This window comes from Felis catus, chromosome B1 (genome assembly GCF_018350175.1).
Source record: "Felis catus isolate Fca126 chromosome B1, F.catus_Fca126_mat1.0, whole genome shotgun sequence".
Classification (NCBI taxonomy): Eukaryota; Metazoa; Chordata; class Mammalia; order Carnivora; family Felidae; genus Felis; species Felis catus.
Window position 1 is genome coordinate 114,613,778 of NC_058371.1, and position 24,980 is coordinate 114,638,757.

At 39.4% G+C, this 24,980-nt stretch overlaps 1 protein-coding gene across 11 annotated transcripts in view; it reads left to right on the plus strand.

The window, feature by feature from the left end:
* LEF1 (lymphoid enhancer binding factor 1) overlaps positions 1–24,980 on the plus strand; it is a 121,305-nt gene that overhangs the window by 1,720 nt on the left and 94,605 nt on the right. For 9 of the 11 annotated variants that reach the window (XM_045056022.1, XM_045056023.1, XM_045056026.1 and 6 more), the window contains exons 2-3: positions 2,208–2,274; positions 3,702–3,835. In XM_045056022.1, the coding sequence (XP_044911957.1) occupies positions 2,208–2,274; positions 3,702–3,835 (201 nt within the window). Of the gene's footprint in view, positions 1–778; positions 1,044–2,207; positions 2,275–3,701; positions 3,836–24,980 lie in introns of those variants that run through there. The other 2 variants (XM_019829130.3, XM_019829129.3) reach the window with 1 other exon arrangement.

Sequence of the window (24,980 nt, forward strand, 5' to 3'; positions counted from 1 at the left end):
CTGAATTGTTGGTTTGTGGGCAGCAGAAGCCGCCCTTAACCCCTAACGTCTTGCGTGCGGACTTTTTAGTGGGGTTGCGAGGGTGCGATGCATTAAAGCGAGGATGTCTGAACAACGCTGAGAAGTTCTTCCGTAGGACGGAAAATAAAGTGCACCCGCTATCTCTCTCGGTAGATGTCTGCAAAAGTGCGTTAAACCACCAAAGGCTTAGGTAGAGACGAGCAGAGCCGCTGTCAGAAAGGAAGGGGAGGCGGGCGTGGGCCGAGGACAGGCGGGGCGGTCCCAACCGCCGCGAAGCGGGGCTCGCGCGGAGCCGGCCGGCCCAGGGGGCGCGCGCCTGGGTTTCTGCGGCTGCCGGAGTCCCAGCGCCCAGGCCGGCTGCAGGGAGCCGTGGGCGCACCGAGCCGAGCCACCACAGGGCGGGAAGCCTCCCAGTGCCGCCGCCAACACTGCTTTTCTCCGACCCCGGTCACTTAAAGTAAAAAAGCGCTTATATTTGGGGTAGTTTGGGGCCTGGATCAGGCCTTAAATCTATGCAGAAAAAAAGGAGAAAGTCGAGATGTGGCGGAAGCCAGGGCACCCACACAGGGAAGGGTGAAAAGCGCTTTATCTGATCTCCTGGCCCGCTGCGGGCGATAGCGCAGGTAACCCAAGTAGAGTAAATACAGACACGTGCGTGCCGGCAAGAGAAAGCCGCAAGCGGGACCGCGCGGAAGGGCTATTTCAGGCGGCGGGGAGTTTCAGAAGGGGGGGGGGGGGTTGGTGGGCGGATGGACCCTGATACCCGACACTCCACTGGCCACCCTCTTTTAACAACTGGGAAACGCTTTGGAGGAAATCCGGTAGAAAAGTCCTAACACTCAAATGATTTCACCAACGCTTTTTCCCTCCAAAGAAACTTAGAGGGTATACCCTTTTCCCTTAAATGGCATCCTTCTGCCCCCAAAAAGAAAGCGTGTGGTTTTGGGGGCGGGGACATTTTTGGTTTTAAACAACACGATTAAGAACACTTCAGAGTTACCTTCTGTATCCCAATGGCAGGGGTGAGTATGCATTTGGAAGGCTGGGGGCCTGGGTTCTTAGGAGCACACAAAGGTGTTCGTTATCCTCGAATCTTTCATTCCAACATGCCAATTTGGGGGGGGGGGTCAGGAAGGGAGCTAGGGTACACCCAACCCCACTTAAAAGGTTTGTGACTATGTATTGGGGGTAGAAGATTACCGGGAGGACATATGGCCAAGGAACCAAGTAACGTCCAAAAAACACTTAGAGGCCAAGCTTGTATTTGTAGAACAGCCTCTTTTTTCTTCTCATTTTGCTTGTCCTTCCTTATTCCATGAATAAATTTGCCACCCGCTTCACATACTGCGTTTCTGCTCTGGAAAGAAGGGCTCTGCAGCTTGAAGCATAGAACCCAGGGATTAGGGCTCTGTTAATCTTTGCTGTGGTGGTAAGTGGGCACGGGGTAGACCAGGGAAGATGGTGAAGGGGTAATACCACTGATTTGCACGTGGTTGAGGCTGGGTGGATGGTGGTTACCAGAATTGATATTAGCTGGGCTACCTTTTAGATATTTATAACCCAACTCTCAAATTTTCCTCCCTTTAACCACAGAAATAGTTCACTTTTTTTCTTGTCGGCTTGCACTCAGCCTGCCATGGTAGGTTATAAGGAGTGGGGGGCTCCTGCTGGGACTTGCTTGGGACAAGTTGCCTTAAGACCTCCATCTGTGAGTGCATAGTTTCTATTGAAAATGTACTTTTAGTTGTAAAATGATATTTCAGCCCGATTTTAATCAGTACTGATTGAAGTGAACTGTGGTTAAGGAAGCTATCCAAAGGATGAACCCCAAAGGGGTTCATATGATAGGAGCCCCAACTCCTATCATATCAGGTGTCCAAGTAGCCTTGATGCATTGTAGCAATCAGAGCACCGTGTGGGTCTTTCCCAGATTTAGTATATTATTGTTTTTATCATTCTTTGTACTTTCTAGTCCTGGGTAGATAATAGTCACCGAAAAATTTGTGTTGAAAAGAAAAAGCAAAAGATTTCCCCGTTCTCAACCCTAGCCTATCCTTCTTAGATTGGTAAAATGGGTACATTGACTTGCACCCAGTCCTCGTCCTTTGAATGACCAGTGGACACACACTTACTACAAACTCTAAGTTGATTTTCTCTTTTGGGGGCATGGGGGTTCTTGCTGTTAGGTGGCCAGACAAGCACAAACCTCTCAGGAGTCCTACCACGACAAGGCCAGAGAACACCCTGATGACGGTAAGACACTAATTCTGCTTCTCCCAAATTTATAACCTCACGTGCAATTTGTGAATCTAGGTGTATCGGATGTGATGTGACTGTGCTATTTTAATAAAATAACACTATTTTAACAAAATGGGAAAGAAAATCCAGTGAACTTACTGCCTATGTCTAATGTATATTTACATAATTTTAAAACTGTCTTGAATGAGTTAGGGGCCTTTGGATTTTAGCTGGCTTCCAGACTATGTGGAAGAGGAAATGTCTATAATAAGTTTTCCTCTTTTCCTTATTTTAGCCAAAGTTCTAATTGGCTTATTTTTTTCTGCATTGTTATAGAGTGACAGTCTACACCAATTTATTTTCCAACAAGAAATAGTTTCAAATGGATTTTCCTTTGTAAAATTGCTATTTCTTATTACAGTGAGAGGGCAGGCAGTGAATGCACGGACTGAATATGGCCCAGTAAATCGTATCTAACTTGTAAAAATATAAAACTTTATTCTTAAAATTAGGAACTTTGCATATGGAACATGTTAGACTTTCTCCCCATTTCTAATTCTTGCTCAAAAATTTAAAAATTGCATATATTTTTTAGATTTAAGGAGAGCTCCCTGTGACTTTAAAATAATCTGTAGGGTTTTCATTTCGAATAGTCTGCATTTCTGTTCTCCAGTTTACTTACAGTCGGCCTGACCAGAATGAAGTGTTCATGCATACAATATGTCAGCCAGGAGGAGAAGGGAAGAGAACTGTAATATCAGACTTTCTTCTGAGCTACAAAGTAGTTATACAGATTAAAGAGAAGAAATGTATATAGTAAACACACACAGATTTCTTTGGCAGAATGGTGTAGTACATAAAATTAAGTCTCCTGGAGTTAATCCTTTATAAATTTGATTAGTTGTCCATGTACTAGACACAACTCTTTCTCTTTAAAATCTAGAAATTTTCTAGAAATCTACAATCACGGGTAGAGTTTTTGAGTTTGCCGATAAGGTGGAGCATAACTTCAGGTGTGTAAGTGTGTGTGTGTGTGTGTGTGTGTGTGTGTGTGTGTGTGTGTAGCCAGATGGCCTTATATGTTTATAATATAGCTTTAGATTTGTGTGTGTTTTTCCCTGTGCCTGAATTTCTTGGTCCAGTTTGTTAGTTTTAGAGCAAATTAAGTAAGATGAATAACACTTATTTTTGTAAAAACACCCATCAGTAGTGGAAGTAAATTGAACCACATGTTTTTAAAACATCTGTTTTGCTGCTAAGTCATTTAAGAGAATAAATACTGTCAATCTAAAATAGAGCATAATAATCCAGTTACAGTATTTTGTAAACAAGTCTTTTGTATAAGGTCTGATTTGTCATAGAACTATTAGATTTTTAGATGAAAATACAGTAATATAAAAAGGAAATCAATGCATCATTGATTGTTATTTGAATTCTCTCAGGAAAGCATCCAGATGGAGGCCTCTACAACAAGGGACCCTCCTACTCAAGTTATTCCGGGTACATAATGATGCCAAATATGAATAATGACCCATACATGTCAAATGGATCTCTTTCTCCACCCATCCCAAGAACAGTGAGTAACATGCTGATGTTGCAAATTATTTTCAGAAGTGGAAGTTAATTTGTATGTTAGCAAAATGTTTGTTTTTTAAAACACTTTAGAAATACTCTCATTATATGTGACTGGTCATTACTAAATAAGACCTGCTGTGAAGAATGGCTGCCTTGAAAGAGTACTTACTACCTTTGATGTCTTGCTTTTGGAATTTTAGCTTTTGGCTTATTGGTTAAGATTAATAAATAACAGAGCTCCAGTTATCATGAAATCAAGTAAAGCTAAGTCAACAAATTCATGATTTTATGAGTATTGTGCTTTTTATGCTGATGACAGGAGAAAATTGATTTAATTTTTCAATTAACTAAGTACTGTATAGTTTTCACTGCCCATAAACCATCTAGAATCAGAACTACTTTAGCTCATTTGTAGTTGAACATTTAGAATGTTACTTCAGCTTTTAAAACAGTGTTTCATTTTATTGTATTACCCTATGTTTTTTAACAAATCAGTTGGGGGTCAGGTGGGGATGAGGTATTTTTACTCTATTGTCAGTTGTTGAGAAAGTATCATTTGAAGATAATCCTAATGAAAATTGTTCTTTTTATCTCATGGCTCACTTAACTTTTCAAGTTCTAAAAAATGCAGTGGCATTATAACTACATTGTGCAAATGTTTAACACTGTGAAGAATCTCAGATACATTATTTGATGCTATTTTTCTTTGTTGGGAAGCGAAAACCTCCTTTATACAGTAGGAAAACACCTAAAGGGTAACTTGTATAGTATGTGAATGTGGAATGTACTGGTGACTGGAGTTCTCCCAGAGAATAGTCCCTTCTGTGGTAGTGATGGATTTTGTCTGATCCATCAGTGTATTTACCCTATTTCAGACTTATTCTCCCTCTGCCACCTAAGCCCCAGTGAAGAACATGTATGTGTGGGTCTTGGGGATTAGGGGTTTAGTCTGTTCCTCCAGGGAGAGAAATCCAGGATCGTGAAAATGGAACCTATGGTCTTTGCCTTATTAGTCCAGTGCTTCCACTAAGTGGGGGAAAAAAAAATCACAGACATCTGGGGAAAGTACTGGTATTAATACCTCTGGGATCTAGAAGATTCAGCAAAGGAGCAGAGAGAAGAATCAATTGTGAACAAATAAGAGCATTTGTGATTATTTGTAGTCTTTGATTGTTAGAACGAGAGGTATATGAGATATGTGTGGGCACTGTGATTTAGAAGTTAATGTAGTTATTTTTCCATAAATTTCCAAAAGATATTTGAACTTTCAAGTAGGGAATAAGATATTTCTAATTTTCACATAGCAGCTAAAATGGTGATCTTGGCAAACTTGTGACGGTTGTTATATGAAATAGAGTTTTCACATTTTATTTTAAAAGGCTTTTCAAATATTTGATGATAGAGATGTCTGTGTGATACATACGAATCTCCTGACTAAAAAGTATATTAACTAATAACTAATTAAGCAAATACAGTTTAATATTTAGAGACCACCCCAAGTATAAATGCTTCTGAGTTTTAAAATTTGTAGGTGACTTTATATTTGTTGAACTAAATATGCAGACATCTCAGATAGTTCTTTTATCGTTGGGCTATTTTGTTTTGTTGGGGTTTTTTTGGATGGTAAGGAGGAGAATATGTTTTAGATAAGGGATAATTGAAGATTTCTGTTGAAAGTCTTTTTAGAACAACAAATAATCTTTCTGACAAATCTAAATTATAGTCTCTGCACTGGTAACAACAGAAGATAACCCCTAAAACAATCTTACACATTTCAGCTGTAAACACAATTAATGCTTAATAAGTATTTGTGGGATTTATTCTTTAGTTCAGCCACTTCTCCTTTCAAAACGATAATTGTTAAAAGTCAATATAATAAAAATCTGATACGGATAAATTATCCCTAAGCATATTGAAAATTAAGCTTCTTTTCTTTAAATTAGCACTTTCTGCTTTAGGTCTCCAGCACGCAGCACGCACCCCCACCCCCGCCAATACTAATAATTTTGAAATTCTGATAGAAGGTATTTATTGTTAGTATACGTATTAAAATTTTGAGGTCAGTGAGTTGAACAGTCATTCATTGTTTAGGAAAGATTTGTGGCCAGAATAAATGTTGGTGGGTGTAGATTGGAGGAAAGGGGTGTGGTTAGGAAACAGTTACCTTACCTTGTTACCTGCTGTTTTGGTGTATTCTGTTATATTTTAGGACCTGTTTATTTTAGGCACATTTTGTTGCGATATTCTGCAGTTTGCACAATTATAGAAGCTTTTCAGTTTTAACCACAAGGCTATGTCCATTTTTTTTTTTAAGGGTAGTTGCAGTCTTCGGTTTTTAATACCTAGCAGCTGTTTTTAATGTGTCTGAGATCCAAAACACTTTAACCGGAAAGCAGCCTCTCTTATTCACCCCTAACCGTGCTTTCTGCTGTCTTGCTCTTTAACTCTCTCCTTAGCAGGACTTAGTGTTTGTGTAACTGACATTCTCAGTGATAAGTTTTCATCTAGGGTGTCAGGAGCTGGGTGACCATTTGTGTTTGAGCTGAAGGTGGGGGTAGCCCCAAGGAATCCTCATTACTTTCATTTGCATTACAAACAACTGCTTGTTTACGGGCATCTGCTGCCCGCAGGTGTTAGGACTAGAAAAACATCTGGGGGTGGGGGAGGGCCCTGACCGCCCCTTCCTCACACAGAATCTTCCATTTTATAGGAACCTGCACATATCCAGAGATTATCAGCTAAGGCCAATTGGCACGCACAGATGTGTTTCTGTTGATAGCTCATTTTAACAATTCTATATGCGTTTTACTCCTTTTTAGACAAATACTGACATACAGATGCTTACACAGCTTTTACCTGTGGCCTAAGTACAGTATTACCTACTCAAGAGAACCACCTTTGCCAATCCAGCTTTTTTCCTTCTGAAGGGAAGTTTTAACTGGCTAGTTACATGTTTCAGAACTGGAATTCTTAGAGGTGTGTTTATATCAGAAATATTATGAATGAGTATCTCAAAGAATTTTAAATGCGAATTCTCAATTCAAATAAATCAGGCCTAATAAGAAAACACCTGTAATAATAGCAACACATTTGGTGTCAGTTCTTAAAGCACAGTAAACCTTGGCTTGAGTTGGTCGTTTTCATAAAGAGTAAGAAGATGCTGAAGCTTGTTAAATATTTCAGAACAAGGACCCTAGAGAATTTATTAAAAGCATACTCCCAAGCCTTTTTTTTTTCTGTGAGTCTTATTTATGGCAGTCCCTCTAGGCCAATGGTAAAGTATTAAAAGAAAAAAATACTTTGTTACCTCCTTTGGGTCCTGGCACTTGCGTGCCTGAATACCCTGAATACCATGTGAGCAGGGGGTTTGGCCGGCTTCAACATAGTGAAAGTTCCCTTTGGCATAATGTACTGTGGTTATTAATCTTAGGTGTCAGACTTACATTTGTCCCATAGGCTACCCAAGTTTTTAACACCTCTGAAGAGAAGCATCTCATTTCTCTTCAGAAGCATGGGAGGGAAAAGCAGCAGACGTCTTGCGGGGAGCTACAGCAAATGTTACAGCTGGGTTGTAGGACCCACCGACCTACCGCAGTAACACCTGGTCAGCACCGTGCTGCTGACTTCATTGTTTCTTTGTGCTCACACAGGATGGATTTTTAGGTGGGAAAAGAAGATGTTTATGTTTGCATTTCATCTTTCCTTTTTTTCTTATTTTTAGTAGACATTGCTATTAAAATGTTCAGGGGATCTTTTTTCATTAGTTTGAGCATCTCCGTTCTATTGTATGGTTTTTTTTTTTTTTTTTTACCTTAAGAGAAACATCATTTTGATTTCTGATGAACAGAATATAATAGGTATCTAATATGACTTTGTGATAACCTACCCCCATGTTTGTATTTGCTCACAAACAGCTTAAAATTGATTTTCGTCATTGCTACATCTTGAATTAGGAACTAGGTAAGCTTATGCTTATCTGTAAGCTTACACTTATACCACTGTGCATTGCTGAATAGCTTTGAAAATACAGAAGTAATAAATCAAGAGTGGAGGGAGACTGTGGCTTATATTTTGAGCAAGGTTTTTAAGGTGGGGTGTCTTCACTTTACAAGAAGCTACTTAATTTGATTTAGTGAGAAATTATTTTAAATTTTCTAAGTTGCATACTTTCCGAAGCTAAGTACATTAAATTTGCCTCTTTACCTGAAGTGCAGGAGAATTTAAGTTTTAGAAGATGGGTTCTATCTCAAATTTGAATGTGTGTATCAGGAGAATGTGTGGGGAAATTCCCCAGAGCCCTCAAACTCTTCTAGTTCATTCATTTGATACATTTTTAATTGTAATGCTACAAAGCAGGGAAGGATCTTAGTCTGAAAAATTGGAAGCTGATGCGACACCTTACTCCCCCGCAACTACCATTCATGTATCTGAGCTATCTCAGGACCAAATGGTTTGCTTATTCAAGCGTTCCAGGGAGCCATACTACCTACATCTGACCCTCCAGTAGCTAATACCGTACTTGCACCACTCGTGCAGCCAAAGTGTGATCTTTATTCAGCTATATTTTTTCAAAATGACTAGAAATTTCTTGTTCATTCATAAAAATAAGAGAACAACCCAATTTCACTAAAACTAAAGACCATTTGAGCCATCCTGCAGAAAATCTTGCTCTTCGAAGTACCTCTTCTCCTGCCCCCACACAGGTCCTGAAGTTGCTCTCATCAACCCCATTATTTTGATTCAGTCTATCTTGTGGTTGGAGACTTATGTACGATTTACCAGGACCGAGATTGGACCTCACAATGGGGTTCAACTGGACTTGAATTTGTAGCCTCACAAGTATTCTTTCATAACATCAGTCGAGAAAATTTTGTAGCTTTTTGAGTCCTGTTGTGTTGTTTTTGCTGTTTTAAACTAATCCTATCAGTTCTTTAGGCAGAACCATTCTTGGTTTATGTGACTGACATTTCTTTAGGCAGTAGACCATTCCATAACTCTCTGACCCCTTTGTTCCTCATTTATGTATTATAGACATGATTGGAATTTTATAAAACTGGTTTCCCTTTGATTTCAAAATAGATAAGCCAGCACTGTCCGTGGGTTCACAGAAAAGCACATATGTTTTATTCCCTGGCAAAAGTAAAGTTCAGCATTATATAGGTGCTGCTATCATGGGAGTGAAGGTTTTTTAAAAAGAAGATATTCATTTAAAACTTGTGTATCTTGAATATTATTAAGTGGTTATGCCAAACAGAGAGTCTATAGAAAGCTAATACTGTAGCAGTCAAGAGACTTAGTACTGCTTTGTACTGTCCTGACAGGTCCTTACTCATTTGGAAAAGGCAGCCACTGGACTTTGTTTAAATACTTTTTTAAATATATTTTAGATCATGATGGCTTTTCAATATTAATTATGACCTTATGAAGTCACAGTATAGGAATTGTACACTTTGCTATAAGCTCTTAAGTCATTTTAGACATGTAAGTGATTCAATCTTTATAAAATTTGAAGAAGTAAAGCCAGAAAATGACCTAGAGACGAACCACAAAGGTTGGGTGGGGCGTGGGGGCAGAAAGAGAGGGATATTGAAATACACTGACTTGACAGGAAGAGTGGGCAGTTGAGTAGAGAAGATGGAAAGGAAACAGGGATTGCTCACTCCAGAGATTTTGACAATGTAGCCAGTCTAGATGGGACTATTTGCAGACTATTTAAGAGGATGTTCAGGGGATTTTATTTTTTTATTTTTTATTTTTTTTAAATTATATTTATTATATTTCTTTGGCCAGTATTTTATTTTACTTGGATTGTTCAGGGGATTTTAAAATCTCTGTAAGATGATGCCTTTATACACCATACCCACTCAAACTAAACTTGTAAACCTGCTGAAATTAACTACTTGCTATGTGTAGATCACTCACAAAGCTCTCAGGAGTGGTACTTACCGGTCTTCAATCTTTATGGGGAATATTGCAAGGGCATTACAGAGCAAACAAGAGTTTTGCCTACTACCTGTCCCCTTTTTCCCATCTATAGGAGAAATATGACTGGCAGAGATGTTGTGTCACAGAGAGTCTAGAAATGTGTTTTATTTTTGCAGCTAACCAGGGGCAGGTAGACGCTAAAAAACTTTTAATTGTTGGCCATTGTTTTGAGCTATGTCCACGCATAATTCTATGTGAAACTTGATGATGGTTTTTCAGAATCAGGCTTTGATCCTCATCACAGTAATTTGTTGTTGATGTTACGTTCACTTTAAGAAAGAGGACTATTGCAATTTTACTTAGCACAGAGAAAGGTTGCGTGAGGGGTAGCTGAAGGGAAGGCTCTATAATCTAGAAGGAGGAGTGGCTCAAGTGGAGCTTTAATTTTCCCTTCATGTCGTCAGCTTCTTAATGAAACAGTTACCAAAGCAAATTTTTAAATGCTGACATACTAATACCTACTTATAAGTCCTTTTTTTTCAATCCTGAAAAATTCTGCAGTAAAACCTATCCACTGTTGATGATAGTTGATCAGCTGGTCAATTGATCAAGGACTACTGGTGAATTATGAGATAGTTCCATTCAGCCTAGCATTGAATAGACACGTCAGTAGATTTGCTGAATAAAAAATGCACTAGAAATTTTTCATGTATGTTTTTTGGATATTTCCAAGTGATCTCTCTTTATCAAGCCAAATGCTATGTTAAAAGCAAAAACTGTCCACTAAATAAATCCTTAGTATTTTATTATTTTATCTTTTCTCTGATTTGTTGCATGAGTGAAAAGAGAGAAAGAACATTAGGCTAGAGTCTTTAATAAGAAAATCAAAGTCGCTCTTTAAAGACTGTTAAGTTTCCAAGTAACTGCTAAAAACAGCCAGCTGGGAGTTTGCTGCAAGAATGAAAAAGAATGGGACTGGACCCTCATATGAGGACTGGTCACAAGAAGTACTTTCTTACTTAGTTCTAGAAACTTAATTGAAGAAAAAGAGGTGATAGAAACACTTTTTTAAAAGGATACTTGAGATAGAAATATAATAGTAATAGAAAATCATCTTCAATTATGTTTTAGTATCATATGGTTAATGCAATTTATTTTTATTCTTTCCCAGATAGAACCATTTTTTCCCCAGTAAAACTTGAGGTATTTACAGGTATTAAACATTTTTGTGTGCTCCTTCTAAATATATGTGGCATTATCACAGCGGACTTTTCTAGGCCGATGTGTACTGTAAATTATGTCCTTCTGTGATGTTGAGATGTTGAGAACAACATATTTGAGTCTTGGTTAGGTAGAGCCAGGTAGTTCCCTGTGAAGGCGAACCTGTGGGGAAGACCAGTACTGGGTAAGATGTCAGAGACCTGAGGTCTCGTGCCAAGTCCTTCATTCTTTCCCAAAGCCGTGGGGGGGAGGTATTTAACCTCCATCAGCCTTTGTTTCCTCATTTATAAAATGAGAAATTTTAATATTTCTTGCCTGCTTTATGTGGTTGATGTGAAATTTAGGTGGCACAAAGCCTGTAAAAGTACTCGGTTTACTAGCTAAGGGAACAGAGCAGGAGTGTCAGATGGTATAAGCCAGTGCCTGGACCCCTACCTGCTGGGAATGCTGTAGCCACAAGGAGTGTTTGACTGTACCTAGTAAGCTCCTGAGAAAAGGAAGAAGTGTTTGGTTTTTATCATGCCACTGTGCTGACCTGAAATTTGGACACTGAGTGAAGGCCTTACATTCACCTGTAGAAAATTCTTGCGTAGGGGTGCCTGGGTGGCTCAGTTGGTTGAGTGTCTGACTCTTGACTTGGGCTCAGGTCATGATCCCAGGGTTTGTGAGTCAGGGCATTGGTCTCTGTACTGATAGTGCCCAGCCTGCTTGGGATTCTCTGTCTCCTTCTCTCTCTCTCCTCCTCACTCTCTCTTTCTCAAAATAAATAAACTTTCGGGAAAAAAAGAACAAAAAAAGAAAAATATTGCATAAATAAAAATTTTGGGAATTGTCATTATATCCCTTACCAAAGTGGCTTTCTTCTCTTGGGTTCCTTTTTCTCTCTAGTCATGTTAGGAGAGCATGTGATTTTTCTTGTTAGCACCAGAGAGAATGAGATGTGTGAAGGAGCAGGTTTCTAAATTTCATATTCATGAAAAATCTCATATCCTTCTAATATTTGATATGAAATTGCCAGATAACTCTTAACTCCTTGGATGGAGGTAAGAATATTTTTTGGTTAGGAGACTTTTCCCCTTAATCCTTTAGGAGCCAAGTTTCTTCTCTCCACTGCAAAAATTATATAGAGGAGATCTAAGAGCCATGTGAATGTAGAGGATGACAGGCAAGTTATTTTTTTCCCCTTTGAATTTTCTTCTAACTTAAATCTTTCCAGCTTTCCTGGCACCTAAAAGGATCAGGTCCAAGGGGATGTGTTGGCCCAGCAGCAAGGAGAAATCAGTGATTTTCTAGTCTTGTGGAAAATTCCAGCTTCCATCCTTTTAAGACTTTACTTTTTCTCTAAATAAAACCCAGTGAATGTTAAATATATTTCAACATGGAGTCAGCTTTCTTGGCAAAGAATTCTTCCATTTTTAACGGCAAATATTATATCTCATAATTATGATCACATATCATCTTGGTGCACTGGTTCAGATGACTTGGATCAAGAAAAAGGTACTATAATCTTGTCTCAAGTGTGTTAGACTTAGTCTGTGACTCCAACAGTGAGACTTTTTTAAAGTCTGGAATAAACCCAAAAGTACTGAAGTAAAAAATTATTTACTGCTTACTGCATTGGGCTAACCAGTTTAGCTAACTAGCAAGGTTGGGAAAAGAATAAAGTCTCCCAAACGTTGCTTGAATTAGTGTTTGCTCATTTGTCTGTATACATTAAAATTTTTACATTAAAACTCAAGATTTTATTTTTTTTTTTTTGAAAGGAAAAACACTTACCCTTTTTAAAAAAAATGACTACTTTGAGCCAGATGCTGTTCTTTAGTTTAGTCCTGACTGAAAACTGTAGGTGGGTGTTCTGATCCCCATGGAGTTGTGGAGTCAGTGCCCTCCCTTAAGATAGAAAGAGGTATTTATTTTCTTTGAAAATAGCCACATTTGCCATTCAGAACATAAAACACTTATTAAATGAATCGTAATATTGGTTAAAATATAAAATAGAAAAGCAGTTATTACTTTGATTTTATTGGAAATTTCATTAATGCTTCACTATTTTTTATGAAAATAGAATACTTTTATTAAAAAAAGCAATTCATGGTCACTAGAAAAATTAGTAAAATAAGCAAGAGGAATAACAAATATTAAATTCCCAGAATCCCACTGTGTGAGGCAATCACTCTTAAAACTCACTATGTAGCCTTTTAGACCTCTACTGTACTTATGCACATATATAAATATATATTTTATATGTTTATGGCAATGGGAACATAATATACTGTTATGTAATTTGCTTTATTTTCCCACCAAGATACAGTATATAATTTTTACATCATTTTTTTTTAAGTTTATTTATCTTGAGAGAGAGAGAGAGCACAAGAGCTGGGGAGGGACAGAGAGATGGAGAGAATCTGAAGCAGGCTCCATGCTGTCTGCAAGGAGCCCAATGTGGGGCTCAATCCCACAAACTGAACTGTGAGATCCTGACCTGAGCCAAAATCAAGAGTCAAATGCTTAACCAACTGAGCCACCCAGCCGCACCTAACATCATTTTTAATGATTGCCTAATTTATGTAATCAGTCTTGTTGAAGACATTCAGATGAAGTCACATTTTTCCCTGTCTTCGGCAACATTGTGATGAAATGCATATTTTCTTTCTTTTTTATTTTTTTTAATGTTTATTTTTGAGAGAGGGAAAAGGCAGAGCATGAACTGGGGAGGGGCAGAGAGAGGGAGACACAGAATCCAAAGCACGCTCCAGTCTCCGAGCTGTCAGCACAGAGCCCAACATGGGGCTCGAACTCATGAACCCGTGAGATCATGACCTGAGCCAAAGTTGGACTCTTAACTGACTGAGCCACCCAGGCTCCCCAAAGTGCATGTTTTCTAACTAAATCTTTGCACAGATTCGATTTCCTTGAAATGAATTGCTAGAAGTAGAACTGCAGAATTAAAGGCAAAGAGTGAATGCACCTTATTTTTAAGTTGGGGTTAACCCAACATTGCAATTTAACCTTAAAAAAAACATTTATTTTAAGTCCATATTTAAAAGTATGTATTTGATTATATTCAGGTTTGGTTATGGTTGGTGTTTTGAGGCTGATAATTTTCATGCCTCTTCTGGTTAAGAATGAGTCCAGTGCTAATGAAGAAGTCAGACAGATGGAGAGCAGAGTATCTGTTAGTTTTTATATATATATATATGTATATATATATATATGTGTGTATATATATATAAATATATGTGTGTGTGCATTTAAATTTATTTATTTATTTTTGAGAGAGCAAGCGAGCACAAGCAAGGGGAGGGGCAGAGAGAGAGGTAGATACAGAATCTGAAACAGGTTCCGGGCTCTGAGCTGTCAGCACAGAGCCCAGCGTGGGACTCGAGCCCATCACCAACTGTGAGATCATGACCTGAGCCAAAGTCAGTCACTTAACTGACTGAGCCACCCAGGTGCCCCTGTTTATATATATATATCTTAATGTTTACATATTTTTGAGAGAGAGCGCGCGAGAGCGAGCATGAGTGGCGAAGGTGCAGAGAGGGGGACAGAGGATCCAAAGTAGGCTCTGCGCTGATGGCAGAGAGACCGACATGAGACTCAAATTCACAAGCTGCAAGATCATGACCCGAGCTGGTTAGATGCTCACCCGGCTGAGACACCCAGGTGCCCCCAGTTTGTTTATTAATAAGACTGGATTGGCGAATGTGGCTTGGACTATGACATGAATTTGGACTTCCTTTGACTTCCCCAAATTGAACACATCACTGAGCCACAGACTTCCCTAACAGAGGCTGGGAGCTTATCTCCTGTGGAACTTGAGGTGAGAACAAATCCATGGTTGGGCAAGTTGGCCTCAAAAGAGAGAAAAAAGAGTCATCTACCCTTGCTCATTTTCTTTCTCCAAATCACCAGAGAGGAGTAGTCCTGCCTTATGGGAAATGAAAGAGGAGATGGGAGAGGAAAAGGCTGCCTTCCTGGGAGCTGCCCAGAGAACACAAGTTCCTACTTTATTGGTCAAGCCAGGGAGTAGGGAAGAAGGGCACAGTGGTTATCCCTTTAGTCATAAGCCTTGATAGACTGATCAGACTGTGGCCCAGAGACAGTAGTGGTAAAAGACACATTCATATGACAACGGGAGTTGCAGCGGAGTACTGCTGGTGGAGTCCAAAGATCTGGATCCCAGTGCTCTGTTACTGGCACACTGTGTGCTCTTCAGCCAGTGACTTACTCTCTCTGGACCTTGGTTTCTTCACCTATAAAATGGATTGCCACCTGTTCTATTTGTTTTTTATTTTTTTATTTTTTTTCAACGTTTATTTATTTTTGAGACAGAGAGAGACAGAGCATGAACAGGGGAGGGGCAGAGAGAGAGGGAGACACAGAATCTGAAACAGGCTGCAGGCTCTGAGCGGTCAGCACAGAGCCCGATGTGGGGCTCGAACTCACGGGCCGTGAGATCATGACCTGAGCCGAAGTCGGACACCCAACCAACCAAGCCACCCAGGCAGGCGCCCCACCACCTGTTCTATTTGTAAAAATACACAGTACTCTGTGTTATTGGTAGTGTTTCTGGGACAGGGACTGACTGCATCTGAATTACTAGTTGGGCGGGGGGGGGCGGGGGTTCTCGTTAAAAAGGCAGATCCTTGGGCTCCTCTGCAGATGTCCTGAACCAGAAGCTGCAGGCAGGTTATGCATATGCACTTTGAACACGTTACTTTATTGATTCTTACCTAAAGTAAGGTTTGGAAAACACTGACCCACTAGCTGCTTAATAATTTAACTGGGGTTCAGATGACCTAAGTGACCTGCACAGGCCTCGAACCGAGAAAGCAGTAGAGCAACATTGGGCACTTTGGCCCCAGAGCTCACCTTCTCTCTGCCTAGCCCTCATAGAGACCACTGGCACTCATTTCTCTTCTAGTCAGGTCAGGTTTCCTCTCGGAATGCCCTTCTCCATTGACTACAGAATAAATCCCACATTCTTCAGCATTATTTTCAAAGCTTTGCACATTTTGGAACCATCTACCTTTCAAGGCTTGTCTCCTTACTGCCCTACCCTGGCAGCTTACCATTCACCTACATTTCCAGACCTATACCCTAAACCCTTTCCCAAATCCCCATCTTCCATGTCTTATCTTGGTCTCCCTGAAGTGCCCTCCCTCTTCCCTGACAGCACAATCTTGTTCATCTTTAAAGGTCCAGGCTAAATGGTACCTCCTTCATGAAGCCCCTTCTGATTCTACCACCAGTTAAGACTAAGTGCTGTCTCCTGTGGATTCCCACAGGACCTTCTTCATAACTGTTACCATGTCTAATAATAGTTGGCTGTCTCTGCATCTGTATTTCATACTAGTTGTTAGTTCCTTGCAGATAGAGCACCTGTTTTATTCATCTCTATTGCCCAGAACCTGTTACACTACCTGGCATAGAGCAGGTTACTTTCCAGATGATTGTGGAATAAATTTAGCAGAAAATTTGAATTCCCACTAATATCGGGCAATAATACCAGATGTCATTCCATATTTAAATGGAGACCCTTGAAAAAAAAAAAAAAGCTTATAGAGAATCACAAAGCTGAAATTAAGCTTAGAAGTTCTCTGAACATTCAACATGGAGTCCATGGACTAGACATTAGCTCTCAGTTTTGAGTACATAGTACATAGGAACTGTTCTGAGTCCTTTGTATGTTTTTGCTCACTTTATCTCAGAATAACCTGATGATGTCCCTAATATCCAATTTTACACGTGAGACTGGGCATAAAGAGGGTTGAGAAACTGAGGCATAGAGGGCATAGAAGAGATTAAGGACCACGATAAAACAGTTCAAGAAGTAGGAGTACAAATAAAGTTGGTCATTTGCTCCAATCACACAGCTAGTAAGTAGTGGTACCATAACTGGGGCCCAGGTCTTGACTTATACTGCTGGGTGCTTTCTGCAATTTCAGTTTATTAATACTGTCACTGCCACACAGAAGATGCTAGATGACCACTGAATCAGTCAATTTCTCTCCAGTAAGGTGTATGAATTCTTATAGAAGCTTTGTGAGTATAAAATGAGATAGTGTATGAAATTGTAAATTTCTTTAATATTATATTTGGTAGAAATAGTTGTGCTCGTGGTGAATATGGAGTTCAAAGGCAAACCAGTTAGATGCAAGGAGAAGGGGAGATGTATAAAAGATGGTGAAAGTTCTAGCTTGATGATGAGGGGACAGCATTCGTGGAAAAAATGAATTTAGAAAGAAGAGCAAGTTTCAGGACAGACATTCATGAGTTTGGTTTAAGGATTATGCTCCGTTTCTCTTTCATGCTATGAAAACAAAAAATTAACCAATATATGGAGTCAAAATCTTTTATATTATGGCCATCGTTTTGGTCCCATCATTTATTTAAGTCCGCGGTGCCTCACAAAATCACTTCATTTACTTACCTCTGAAGCTGCCTGGATTTTACCCGAAGCCTCTGTATGACTGTGAGTCATAGAACTGCCCAGAGGTGAGGAGAGTAATAGTATTCGTATACTAGCATGTAATATCTAATGAATGCACTGTACATGCATTTTTCTTATTAAATACTTGAAGTGAATATTGCTAGTCTTTCCATGTTTCCAAAAAAGAAAGTGGGGCACAGAGAAGTTATTTGATTACTGTAGTCCCAAAGTTTTGTAAGTGGTAGAACTTGAATTCAAAGCCAGGTATCCCTAATTCAGGAGTTGGGACCCAATCCATAAACTAGTTTCTCCCTTGAAAAGGTGTTGAGAAGAATCCTTAGTCAGTGTCAGTAAACTACTTTGAGGATTAAAAGTGTCTGTTATACATGTGTTTTATTAAACAATATAAACAGTTTAGCGTTAGTGGCTTAAATAACAGGTTCTTAGAATATGTAAAAATTGTCTTTTGGTTCATTCAACACATAACCATGTGATTGTTTAATGTGTTCTTGAAAATTCCCAGGAAATAATTTGTTCTTTGGGTGTATCAGACACATTTTGATAAATGTCTAATTTTATGGGAGTCCCTATTGCTCACTTCTAGGGGCTCTGTGTCCCCAAATCTTATGTATTTAAGTAGGTTAATCAAATAGCTGGGTGGCCAGAGGTTTTGTGGTTCTTGGAATCTCTTTGATAAATAATGTTGTCTCCTTATTCCATAAGAGCTGAGCATTTACAGGCAAAAATCTACTGCCAAAGAGTGTTCTTTGCACAATAAACAATTAAAATGTGGTATGTGCTTCATTTTTAGGAGCTGTTAGTGGTGATTTTTGTGGTATCATGATGTTAGATTAAGTAAGAGAAATTAGAATTAATTGGAATGATGATCATTCCTGAGAAGTTGCAACAGTGGGTTTCCTTTAAAAAGTGAAGAAACTTTTCTTGTTATGAAGATACTTACTAGGAGCAGTCTTCTTTCTCTCAAAAAAAAATGCCTTTTTTGTTTTTTTTTATTAAGTAATATATTTTTTAAAAAATTGAAGGAACTCATTAAACAATAGAGAAAATAAATTAAAAATATGTTTCCACCATTCAGATATAATGTTTCATTTACAAACACACACACACACACACACACACACACACACACACACACACACACACTTTCAGATTTCTTTCTGCATCTATACTTACAATACAAGCATTTTTATAAATGGGTTCATAAGATTATTTTTATTACAATGTTTTTTCCTTAAAAATGTATCATGTGCTCATCTTTTTATGTGAATAAATATAGGTCTGGGTCATCAGTTATGGTTGGATACTATCCAGTTATGAGAATATTTCAATTTATTGATTATGATTTCAGTTATGAACGTTATTGTTTTTATTTTAAATCATGCTAAAATGACGGGGTGCCTGGGTGGCTCAGTTGGTTAAGCTCCCGACTTTGGCTCAGGTCATGATCTTGCAGTCGTGAGTTCTGGCCTCACATCTGGCTCTGTGCTGACAGCTCAGAGCCTGGAGCCTGCTTCAGATTCTCTCTCTCTCTCTCTCTCTCTCTCTCTCTCTCTCTGCCTCTGCCCTTCCCCTGCTTATGCTCTGTTTCCCTCTCTCTCTCAAAAATAAATAAAAACATTAAAAAAAATTTTAAATCATGCTATAATGAAACCCTGTTAAAAACATACATAATATGTAATCTATTTTTTTACAGGTTATATAGATTTAAATAGATTTCTAAGGATAGGTATTCTCTGGTTATATAGGTTTAAATAGAAATCTCATCAAGTAGATTATAAATATGTATTTACATATTTATGTTTATGTGGTTACATATTTATGTGGTTACATATTTATGTGAATTGCTTGTTCATATCTTTATGAGTTTATGTGAGCTTTTTATCTGTAAAGCATATTAATCATTTTGATCAACTACTCTTAAAATAATTGCTCAAAACAATTCTACAACAAAATTATGATTTTTCTGTTTCTTTGTGACAACACAATTGAGATCTACTTGCTGGTTATTGTATAAACAACTAGCTACTTAATTAAAATGCTTTCCGGCATTAGCTTGGTTCATTTCTTGTATTTTTTTTTTCAGGAAAGAAGATGCTAATAAAACTCTTTTGTCCCTGGTAGGATGGTGTAGTAACCAGAAAGGACACTTTATTCCATTTCACTATGCAGAAGAAGATGTCTGTTGTACCTGTCTCTGTTCTGTCTGCACTAACCCTAAACTGTAAACAAGTATCTTGGTAGAATGAAGACAAACACCAGAGAATGTTTATTTCAGGAATGATATGTCATTCATCCCATAGATATTCATGGAAGGTATACTTACTTTGAAAGTCATTGTGCTGAGCCATACTGTGGGTAAATGTCCATGACGGTAGTCACCACCCTTAGTGAGCTTACAGTTGTAAACATGAACTTGTGCAGCACCTACAGCCTGACACAGAGTGAGCAGAAGCAGCATCAGTAGTGCAGACCCTGGGATCCCCGAGGGGCAGAGATGAGCCAGGTCTCCTGGCGTGGTACAGCCTGTTTCGGCAGCTCCACGTGACTGCAGTTTTTACAATGTGCCCTTCTCTCTTTACCTGTTTGCAGTTTAATGTGGCCCATTTGAAGCATGGTAGAGACTGTTTGGTTTACTTGTTTAAAAGTGGTTGTGTAGGGGCGCCTGGGTGGCGCAGTTGGTTAAGCGTCCGACTTCAGCCAGGTCACGATCTTGTGGTCTGTGAGTTCGAGCCCCGCGTCAGGCTCTGGGCTGATGGCTCAGAGCCTGGAGCCTGCTTCCGATTCTGTGTCTCCCTCTCTCTCTGCCACTCCCCCGTTCATGCTCTCTCTCTCTCTGTGTCCCAAAAATAAATAAAAGTTGAAAAAAAAAAATTTTAAAAGTGGTTGTGTAGATAGCTCTGTTCTGGTTGGGCCAGGAAAGTTGCTTAATAAATACTTTTTAAATTAAAAGGTCATGTATATTAAGTAACCTAGAACAAAAAAATAACCATTTCTAGAACATTTTATTTTTTAATTCGTGTTTACTTTTTTTTTTTAGAGATTTTATTATTTTTTAATGTCTGTTTTTGAGAGAGCACAAGCAGGGGAGGGGCAAAGAAAGGGGGACAGAGGATCCAAAGCGGGCTCTATGCTGACAGCAGACAGCCTGATCCAGGGCACAAACTCATGAATCATGAGATCATGACCTGAGCCGAAGTCGGACCCTCAACCAGCTGAGCCACCCAGTCGTCCCCATCATAAAACATTTTTTTTTAATGTTTGTTTATTTTGGGGAGACAGAGTGCAAGCAGGGGAGAGGCAGAGAGAGAGGGAGACACAGGATCTGAAGCAGGCTCCAGGCTCAGAGCTGTCAGCACAGAGCCCGACTTGGGACTCAAACCCAGGAAGTGCAGGATCATGACCTGGGCTGAAGTCAGGCACTTCACCCACTGAGCCACCCAGGCGCCCCATAAAACATTTTAAATGAAAAAGTTTGTAAACATTGCTGCCAAGTTAACTGGTATTGGTAAGAACGAGGGCTAGGAGTTACACCCTCTTCTGTTTCATGTCATTGGTACTATGGCACTGTTTTATTAGCACAATCACCAGAAACCTTTATTTGTAAGACATCTGCTCTGTGTACTTTTTAACCATGTTTTAAAATAGTTATTGTCAAACTTGACCACAGTTAGAATTGGGCAAACAGAATCTCATGAAAACAGACAATTTTTCATTTATTTGTATCATGCAGTGGACTGAGCCCAAATCCAGGATCAGCTTTCTGCTAGGTGTCTAACCGGAAAATGACTTTTACCTTTGTTTCTGTTTCTTTACTCATAGTTTGAAACATTGGGTGATGTTTGGAAACGCAGCTTTGAAAATGATGTAGCCTAGTTAACTGAGGAAATATTTGGTCAAAATCCATGGCAGGGAATCCCTGTGTGCTAGGAATAAAGTGCTAAACTAGACCTGTGAGTTGCAGGCCTGAGGATGTTTGCTTTCAGCCGCATATACAATTTATCAAATAATTCTAAGCTGCAACCAGAGTTAAGCAAGATCATACTAACTAGATTTGATGAGGGATTCTTATGTACCTGATTGGGGAAATTAGAGATCAAATTAAAAAAAAAAAAAAACAAACAACAAAACGTTTCCTCCCAAGATGGCTGGTCATCAGGAAGGAACAGAGGTCTCTGTGTAGTGGCAAGGGAATTAAGACATTTAACCTTCAAATGAAAAAGCAGTTAAAATTTAGGGACAACGGGGATGTGTCTTTTGTGTTTATTATTTTAATAGTTTTTGAGTGAGCTCAGTAATGTGTATGCAATGTGAAGTTTGAAAATACTTGGCTACCTGAGGAAAAATGAAAAGTTAGAGGGCTTTTACTTTTTTTTTTTTAAGTTCTGTTGGTAATTTTATGGTGGGCAAAAAATACTGACGTGGAGTCAAGCAAATCATTCACTAGCTCTATGTATCTGAACATGTTGCTGACACCTTTAGGCATTAGTTTTCTTATCTGGAAGTGGTAATAACAAATGGCTTGTGTGGACTAAGAAGGCACAGTCATGTTAGTGTGCTTTCCTTGTTTAAAAGCTCCTGGGCTTCTTGGTGCCAGACCTTTGAGCCGGATCAGAGATGAAGACACATTTGCATTTCTCTCAGGTTGTTTTATCAGTACTGAAGGCATCAGAATTGACTTCAGTGCTTTGGCAAAGGAGGTTTTTCTGCTCTAGGAGTAAAGCAAGGTCTGATGGTATTTGAGAAAGGTAGAAAATTGACCTAATACTACTTTTGCCTGGCCCTGGGAGGGCATCTCGTGTGTTAGTAACTTTCTGGGGGGCACCAAAAGTGCAAACTTAAAGCAGGGGAGATCTGGACATCTAACTTGAGTAATTCATTGGGTTGAATTGCTTACCATTGAAGGTCTGCCTTCAGAGAACAGCCCATACTGATTTTTTGCTTTCCTCCTCTTCTCACACCCCAGTATATTTCTAGAATTCCTTGCCCACAGTTGTCATCCAGATGCTGCATCTTCATGAGTAAACATTTTGTTGTTTTAAAGTCACAAGTACCTCCATGGACAAGGATTAAGCTACATTGTAATTTTACTTGGGGAGCTGACATCCAGGAGGTTTTTCCCCTTGGCTTTTTTTTTTTTTTCTTTTTTTAACTGGGGGAGGAGGAATTTACTTATTCAGCAAACATTTATTCAATGGTTACTTATTTTTAAAATCGTTTTATTGATGAGGTGCCTGGGTGGCTCAGTTGGTTAAGTGTTCAACTTCGGCTCAGGTCATGATCTCAGTTTGTGACTTCAAGCCCTGTTCTGTGCTCTGTGCTGACAGCTGAGTCTGGAGCCTACTTCGGATTCTTTGTCTCCCTCTCTCTCTGCCCCTCCTTGCTCATGCTCTGTCTCTCTCAAAAATAAACAAACATTAAAAAAATTAAAGTTTTATTGAGATATAACTCATGATAATAGTTCACTCATTTAGTGTATAGTTTAATGGATATATGCAACCATTACCACAGTCAGTTTTGGAACATTTTCATTACCTCAGAGAGTAGTAACTTCTTGCCTTTGAGCTCTCATCCCCGTAGCCCCCCATTCCCTCACCCCCACCCCAGATCGAAGCAACTTCTGATCTATTGTTTGTCTCAGTAGATTTACCTGTTTGGGACATTTTATAAGAATGGAATCATAATATGTGGTCCTTTGCGACTGATGTGTTTCACCTTGCGTAGTATTTTCAAGGTTCGTCCATATTGTAGTGTGTATCACTACTTCATTCCTTCTTCCTTCTGGCTTTTCATAGCGGTATCTTACTTCCCTGAGGTTAGATAATTTCCCTGATGCAGATACAAGTATCAGTGCACTGAGAAAAGGAGTTGGTTTAGTCTATCTGGAGAGGAAAGAAAGTCAAAGTTAAGTGATAATTCAGATCTACAAATCAGTGCTGAGAATTTTTTTTTTGAGAGAGGGAAGGAGGGAGAGAATTTCAAGCAGGCTCCACACCTAGCACAGAGCCCGATGAGGCTCGATCCCATGACCCTGAGACCCTGACCTAAGCTGAAATCAAGAGTCAGAGGTTCAACCAACGGAGCCACCCAGGTACCCTTGAGAATTTTTTTTATTATAGGTCCCTATCAGCTAAAAAAACTTTTATAATTATGAATTAAATACCTGAATTACATAATTATCTAATAACTTAGATAATAACATATACTTAAGGCAATGTTTATGGTCATTGATGGAAGCTGCAAGTCCTTAATGCCAGTAAAAATTGATAATTCCTATTATTTTGGTCAGCTTCTTCTCAGATCTTGTTGAAGATTTTAGCTCTAATGCAGGCTCTTAAAGAGTTGGTATTAGAAAGAAGTAGGATAACTGTTAGCTTTGCCATCTTCTTAATGTTTGCTTGCGCTTGCATTATTAGCATTATTTTCAGACCACCTAGCACTCTTGCCTATCTGACATACAGAGCAAATGGGGGCCCCAGTGACAATCCGCATATTGAATATTTTTATAAAGCTTAAATTTTTTAACCTAAAAATATATATTGACATTGTCATATTTTCTTCCTGTACCCCAATGGGTGAGGCTGTGTACTCTTAGTGTATAGTCCATTAGAACCCACTGCTGTAGACTGATGGAGAAAGTAAATTGGAACTATATTCCTGTCTGTTCCAGTAGGCCACTTCTCACAGTCTGGCTGCTATGTGTTGCACAGGATGGTTGTTTCTGAGACCAGTAGATTACACAGCACTATGAAATTCATTCTCTTTCTGTCTGGTTGTGTCAGTTGTCTGCTCCGTGGGTTACTTGTGGGCTGCTCAGAGAACCACCTGGACTTCTGCGCCCCCGGTGCCGGGCTGAGGCTGTGCTGGGACCCTGGTGCGGCCCCACCCTTCAGCAGCTGTGTGGGGATTCTGCCGCCTTCCTTTCCCTGGGTTAGATGTCTGTGCTGGCATGGTTGCTGTTTGAAACCAAATATGCACTGTGTGCGCATGTGGTGAAAGCACTGGAAAAGAAAGCCCTGAGCGAGTTGGCTCTCAGGCTTTGACGAGCAGGCTGAATACTGGGCACTGTCCATATCTTGCCTTGTTCGTGTGGATCTTGATGGCGGAACTCTTTGCTGGTCCCCACAGAGATCTGCCCGATAGGAAGCTGGTCATTTGGCCTGGAGAAGGCAGGAGGGCAGTTTGAAACCTCTCTAAGACTTTCTTTGACACGAGTTTGTGACCATTATGACCAGCTTTGTTCTTTGCTGAAGAAATATCCAAAGGAAATGGGCTTAAATCGTCAAAGGAATTTAGGCTGGAAGAATTACTTCAGAGGGAGGGATTAATAAACATTGAAATGGTTTATCAAAGGAAAGCATGGAATCTGATTATTTAAGGTTTTAAGAATAAATGTTTATTTGTGTGGAGCGATTCAAGTGGCTCACCTGGAGGGATCCCAGCCCTCTGGCTGTGCCTATTGGTCCTGTTTCTTACTCAGCTCGCCTCCCCCAGTCCTCACCTCTGATGCAGTTTTATTTTCTTTTCAGTAAGCAGCATATAAACC